This window comes from Lethenteron reissneri, chromosome 24 (assembly GCF_015708825.2).
Source record: "Lethenteron reissneri isolate LAM-NWPU_2019-01 chromosome 24, ASM1570882v1, whole genome shotgun sequence".
NCBI lineage: Eukaryota > Metazoa > Chordata > Hyperoartia > Petromyzontiformes > Petromyzontidae > Lethenteron > Lethenteron reissneri.
In genome coordinates this window covers 14,687,568-14,694,524 of record NC_083802.1, presented here as the reverse complement: position 1 = coordinate 14,694,524, position 6,957 = coordinate 14,687,568, and the positions used below count along the sequence as shown (strand labels likewise).

The window sequence follows — 6,957 nt, the reverse complement described above, 5'->3', positions numbered from 1 at the left end:
ACGGTGCTTAGCTCATTATGCCAGGAACTCAATGTATTGGCAACCAGAGGTCGATTCGTGGCCATCACGAAGCCAGTGACAATTATATCAACTGCGTGCGGACTTCCCCTAGGTTCACTCGGCCTAAACAGTACTCTTGTGCGGTCTGCGTCATCTTTTGGAAGTCAGGCGCGGTCAGGCATGTTGAGTGCATGCTACACAAACCGCTAGTCTATCGCGTCGGTCTTGATAGGCACTCACTAACAACTTGCCCTGACAGACTATAATTATGTGTGGGATGGTTCTTTGTGAGGGGTACCGCGTTTTCAGCTGCCAGGTTCGAGGCCTAATCCTTACCACATGGAATAATTGAAAGGTGAGTCGGATTTGTGCCCCCCCCCCCCTCCTCCTTCACCCCACCCCATATAGGTCGACTCAGCATAAAACCCACCTATTGTGGTTGATATGGCTTCGTGGCTACAAAACCTATACTAAACTCCATTTCGCCGTTCAGAAATAGACACAGATCTATTATCACAGCAGCGTATGTGTGTGCGTGATCGTTGTTTTTGTGTGCCGTGTTTGTAACCCATTCCAGCTAAGGTGTAAAGTGTTGATCTTCGCCATCAGCCGTCGTTCCCTCCTGGCGACGTGCCCTGTCCAAACCCACTTACTTTTCTTAACAGTTTGAATGATGTCATTATCCTGCGTAAGTTCTCCGGAAGATTAAATACTTCCGAGGACAAAGGCATGTTTTGGAAAGCGTTGGCGAAACCACGCGAATGCATGATTATGCCATCGCCAATTCCCATTTTTAGCGACCCGGGAGCCCTACTTCACTCAGTTTCTATTAACAAAGACAAAGAAGAGCCCGGTGTATAGTCACTTTAGGCTGTTGGGATAAATGCTGTTTGCGAGCACCAAATTAAGGGTCGCCACGGCGTACGAGGGAGTTGGTGTGGCCATCAACAATCCTGGCCGCTGTCGTATCTCCAGCGGTGAATTTTGTACATGCTTGACACACTTCGTATGCGAGGTATGCATTAAAGGCTGAGTGGAACCAAAGGAGGCACAGCACTAGTTCTAGTACCTCTTGCCGCTGATGTTAACCTTGACTGGGAAACGAACTCAAGTTGTCGGGTTCGTAAAATATCATTTCATCTGCCATGAAGAAGGGCTCTTGCCCAAAACGTCGCCTTCTATTTATTTTGTCCCATTTTATGCCACGGTGTTTATTGACGAGCGTGTTGCGTTTTTTTGCGTTATTTAAGCACGCTGGCAAATCATTATTCATCCAGTTGGGAGGGAAATCGTTATAATTAAGACAAAACGATCGCGTCTGGAGAATGATAGCGCATACGTAGGAGAGAGAGAGAAACCCACTTTCGTTGTTGTTATGAGGCACCAGGTGTGGAATGCGCGTGGGCTCACACGCACAAAAGCCTCCGCCCTCCGTTCTTGACGTCCGGATCTCCCTTTCAAAGGCGACACGAATAATAATAACGTGCAGCCTTTGTCAATCCGCTGCTGAACAGAGGGGGGTAGGGGCACCTCCCCACTCCGTGCGCGTCATAGGGGAGGAGGGGGGGGGTGAGAGAATTTTTTTGACCAGACCCAGATCTTTATCGCTATTTTTTTTTTATCATAATCGTTACGTCTATGTTCGTATAATGATTTAATGATACAGTCATAGTAATGTACTGGTCGATGTCACGTCTACGCTGGACTAACGTTACTGACCACGTGTGGATCCATGGAGTTGTTGTTTGACCATAGTTCACCACGATTGGTGAAGGGAGGCGCTGTCCAGCACCGGTTGAGATATCACTCGGCGCCTACGTTGGCCGCGGCTGAGAATCGAACTCAGGATTGCCGTGTTCGTATCAATATGGCTATCGCTTGCCTTTGTTCGACTCAATAGCTTAAACCCACACACACGTGTGCATATCTTCCTACCGCCCTTGTCCTGATTGCTCTCAGCCGCTGTGTGCCTTGTTGTTTTTATATCAAAGGACACCTGCATGCGGCGCTTACACAAACGTGGAGCACATACAGCAGTACACGCCGCATATTTCCGTGTGCGTGAACCAGCCACACACACGTGTGTGCCCAGTTTCTCAATCCGAACAGACAATCCGTGAGAACAATTGATAAGCTGTTAGTGGCAATGCCCAGGTGATATGATGCCCGTCCTCTTGACGACAAAGCTCAATATATATTCACAAAAATTACAAAACCCCAACTCTACTAAACTCATCACACAGCTAACAAACACCATTGTTAAACTCACCGCACAGCTCACCAAGACTACTACTAAAGTCACAAAACAGCCTGCAGACATTTCTCAGTCCGCTGCTGAATGAAAGCCTTCCCACGACGTTGCGAGTCACGGGGGTCATTTGACCATACCTCACCGCACCGGTCAATGCTGGTCGATGAAGGATGGCGCATGACCACTGGCCAGTGATGATTATTAGCCATGCCTGGGAATCGAACTGAGTGGAAATCGTTAAAAACGAGAAACAATATAAACGAGACAAAAAAACGCGAGACACAATAATAATAGGTGATTTAATCCAATCGGTATCCGAGTCGTAATGATTTTAAACTTAAGAACTGTTGGTCTACCGGCCTATTGGCCGTCTAGCCTTATACAGCATCAACATATTCTCTTCATGGTTCTTTCGGTAAAGTCACGTAGAAGGCAAATAACAAAATAATGAAAATAAAACATACTAAAATACAATTTTCACGACGTTTCGGCCACAACGCAAGCAGCCGTCCTCAGGTGAAGAACAGGGCTTCGACCTTCTAGGTTTCATCAGCGGAGCCGGGTTTGCTAAAAACATATAATGCCGGCTTATCCTGATCTTGTTGGTGAGAGAACTCCCTAAGAACGACGAGGTTGTGGCAGATAAATAAACAAACAATACACGGTCATGCGAGATGATAGCTGATGAGTAGTGTCAGGTGAGTGGTGAATGCCTGGCGAGGGTCAAGCAAGTGTCATGTGAGCGTCACGTCAGCCTGTCCGAAAGGACGGGCTGCCCAACTAGAGTACCAATATTCCATAAACTGGTGAGTGGTGAGGGCTAGGCGCGTTGGTGAGTGTCAGGTGAGTGGTGAGGGTCAGGCAAGTGCCATGTGAGCGTCACGTCAGCCTGTCCGAAAGGACGGGCTGCCCAACTAGAGTACCAATATTCCATAAACTGGTGAGTGGTGAGGGCTAGGCGCGTTGGTGAGTGTCAGGTGAGTGGTGAGGGTCAGGCAAGTGCCATGTGAGCGTCACGTCAGCCTGTCCGAAAGGACGGGCTGCCCAACTAGAGTACCAATATTCCATAAACTGGTGAGCGGTGAGGCCTAGGCGCGTTGGTGAGTGTCAGGTGAGTGGTGAGGGTCAGGCAAGTGTCATGTGAGCGTCACGTCAGCCTGTCCGAAAGGACGGGCTGCCCAACTAGAGTACCAATATTCCATAAACTGGTGAGTGGTGAGGGCTAGGCGCGTTGGTGAGTGTCAGGTGAGTGGTGAGGGTCAAACAAGTGTCATGTGAGCGTTACGTCAGCCTGTCCGAAAGGACGGGCTGCCCAACTAGAGTACCAATATTCCATAAACTGGTGAGTGGTGAGGCCTAGGCGCGTTGGTGAGTGTCAGGTGAGTGGTGAGGGTCAGGCAAGTGTCATGTGAGCGTCACGTCAGCCTGTCCGAAAAGGACAGGCACGGCTTGCCCTCTCGTACGTCCTACATAATGCATCGTTTCTGTCGGTAACTCCAAGCGCACACGCCGCCTGCACGCTGCGCTCACGCGTGGAGGCGCGCAGGTCACGCTGGCGGCACACTGCTGTAATAGCCCCTCGCGTGTTTAGTGATGTAACCCAGGTCGCCCTTGCGAAGAGGCAATGTTGCACGTGTCTCGACGTCGTCATTTCATCTCCCGGTTAGCTTAAGGGAGACTGACTCATGGCAATTACATCTGTGAGGCCACTGGAGTTTAAACGTGTCGAGGTACATAGATACGGAATAAATATTGAATTACTAAATAAACAGCCACGGACGCATTCATTCGCCTTTATAATCGTAGTTGTGGGGGTGGGGGTTGCGACGTGTGATTTGCAGAAGCCCTGTGTATCAATCCACTGTTGGATGATGAGGGCCTCGCCATGCCGTGTTAGCAGCGAGGGTATATTTGACCATATTTCACCACGCTGGACAGTGTGAGTTGGTTATCGTGATGGCGGGCTACAAAGACGTAGGTAGCTTATACGTACAGGCCAACAATGCATTTCACTGCATCGCCCATCCGCCGCCCCATCACGTAGACCCCGAAAGTTCGCAAAACAACCCGTTCTTATGCCGGAGTGGTCGCCATTCCAACCAAGCATTACCCAGTCCTCTTAGATTTCCGAGATATGACTGAGATTTGACGATACTGGGGGGGCATTCCGGGTGAGTTGGTCATACGCGTGCGTGGTGTGTATATAATAAATACGATTTCAAACAAGGAGGAGTTTATTTTCTGGTGTTAAGAGAGAAAAAAAACACCCACCCACCACGAATTTCTCCCGATAATTTATTTTACGGGACTCGTCCCCATCTCCCTCTGTGCGTGTTTGCCCCTAATGGAGGATAAAAAAAACCAAGAGTCTGAAGATTATAAGAAGGCAAAACCCCCACTGTTATTGTGCTATTGCAGTGCATGTAACAGAGCAGGAATGCTGATGTATTTTGATTGGGTCTGCGTGGTGACCTGACTCAAGCAGAGGCGGAGGAAGGCAGGGACGTAACGAGGCATCAACGCCGACGTGGGAACAAATTTCACCCCCTCCACCATACACTCGCTCCTTTTTGCTTCTCCCCCCTCCCTCCCTCCCTTTCTAAACCGACGGAGAAGGTAGGGGCATGTATAAGAAGACAGGGTGGAAGGAGGTAGGGCTGGCTGGCCCGGCTGCTATACGTGTTAGGGGGGTGGTGGGTTAAGGCGGGGGATGGGGTTACGAGAATCAGGGTTGGGTGGTTGGGTGGGTTTTTTGCCAAGAGAGGAAAAAAAACGTGGGTTTGTGGTGGGGGGGTGTGTGTGGTGGTGGGGGGGGGGTGATGGTGGTGGGTTGGGTGGGGGGGTTTATGATGGGGGGGGGGTGAGTGTGATGGTGGTGGGGGGGTAGCGAGTCGGGGGGAGGGGAGGAGATGGTGGAGGGTTCTGGCTGGCTGAGGCTAAGGAGCAGAGGGTGGGGGTCTCCATTCGTCCGTTCGTGCGTGCGTCCGCGTGTGTCTCGCCGTATACATCCATCCCATCCATAACACCCGCACTGCTCCTGCGCGTCCGTCCATTGGCGGAGCCCTCCCACCCCCCTCCTCTCGCTCCTCTTCCTCCTCCACCACCACCACGTTACTTTGAGTGACAGCTCGACACGGCGCTTTAACGGCGCTTGAGTTGATTGACGGGCGCGGTGCGTTCGCCGACCCGTGAGAGGCTCGGCGGGCTGGAGGCGCCGCCTCGCCGCGTCCGCACTCGCTACGCCATTCGTGGGACGACACGGCCCCACGTGGGGGCCGCGAACGATCCATTGGCCGAGGGAGCGCAAAGACGCTCGATAAGCCCAAGCCAAATTTGGAAAGCCGCGCTCTCCCCGCAGAGCGAGTCCGGACGAGAGAGAGAGAGCAAGAGAGAGAGAGCGCAAGAGAGAGAGGAGGAGGAGTGTTGACGTTTGTCTAGTGCCCTGATATAGACTGCTTTAGCTCGGCCGTCGTGAGCGGCGGCTGATTTGGGCGTTATTGTTTGTCGTCGTCGTCGACGTATTTTCTGCTGTGTTGTGCGTACGCGCGTGTTTCTATTTTAATTATTTTATTGTAAGCACATCGGAGCTTAATTATTTCATTCCTCTTACTACCACCCCCCCACCCTAACCCACACCCCCGATCCCATCACCCTCTTTACTAACCTCGACTCATCCCCACCACCCCATCACTAACCACCCTTTTCTTCTTCTGCGTAATTCTGTAATCGGAAGTCGATACGTCCTATAGTGTTTGGTAGCAGCAGTAGTAGTAGCGGTGGCAGCACACGCATGTGAGTGCGTGCTGTCAGTAGTGTGTGTGGGGTGTGGGGGGGGAGCGACGGGTTGGGGTGGGGGAGGGTGAAGAGACATTTGGTGTTGTCCGTCGTGCCGGGATCACTGCGCTCCAACGCGACGGACGGCGGTGGAGCGACGAGGAAGAGGGGGGCGAGAGAACGAGAGAGAAGAGCCTAAGGAGGTGGGGCAAGTGCGGTGGGCACTCATCATCATCATCCTCATCATCATCCAGCGCAACATCGACGAAGCCGCAAACCCGCGGTGCCGCCCGGCCGCCCGGACGATGCTGGCGGCCTGAGAGCGGAGCAAGCGGAGCGGGCCTTGCGGACGGACCTTGTGCGAACACAAACGAAAAAAAATCGCTCTTCCTCCTACAGACGAACAAGTAAGAGGCCACGGCGAGCGAGGAAGTCGCAGGGAGAGACAACGACGACGACGAGGAGGAGGAGAAGGGAAGGAAGGTGCGGGGCTGGAGCACATCGGACTGAGCCGCAGGATTTGATGCGAGCGCCTCTCGTTGACAGCGCAGAGCCGCTTCCACTCCCGTTTCGCTTTTCTTCTTCCGTCCATTCGCCTTTGTGAGACGACACGGCGGGGGTTTTACCCGCACGCCGAGTGGAATACGACCAGCGACTGTCGTGGGAAACAGCAGCAGCAGCCTCTTCGGCCTCGTCATCCGAACCCGGAGAGAGACACAGAGAAGAGGAAGACGAGGGGGACGCGTGGAAGAGGTGGACATCAGGAGGCTGAGAAAACACGACACGAGCCGTAACTTTGACCACGGACAGATCCAAAGATGTACCCCCAAGGCAGACACCCGGTACGTACAAATGGCTTTGTGAAGTGTCCGTGCGGTGGGAAATGGATATATGTGTGTATGTGTGTGTACAATAAAGGTTGTCGTTGTTGT

The 6,957-nt window shown here is 52.2% G+C and overlaps 1 protein-coding gene across 10 annotated transcripts in view; it reads left to right on the top strand.

Annotated features, from left to right (window-relative positions):
* The first annotated feature begins 5,593 nt into the window (after positions 1-5,593).
* The window catches only part of LOC133346662 (transducin-like enhancer protein 4), a 67,339-nt gene continuing 65,975 nt past the window's right edge, over positions 5,594-6,957 (top strand). For 5 of the 10 annotated variants that reach the window (XM_061558419.1, XM_061558415.1, XM_061558417.1 and 2 more), the window contains exon 1: positions 5,594-6,867. In XM_061558419.1, the coding sequence (XP_061414403.1) occupies positions 6,844-6,867 (24 nt within the window). In that variant the 5' untranslated portion in view covers positions 5,594-6,843. The remainder of the gene's footprint in view (positions 6,868-6,957) is intronic. The other 5 variants (XM_061558422.1, XM_061558420.1, XM_061558416.1 and 2 more) reach the window with 1 other exon arrangement.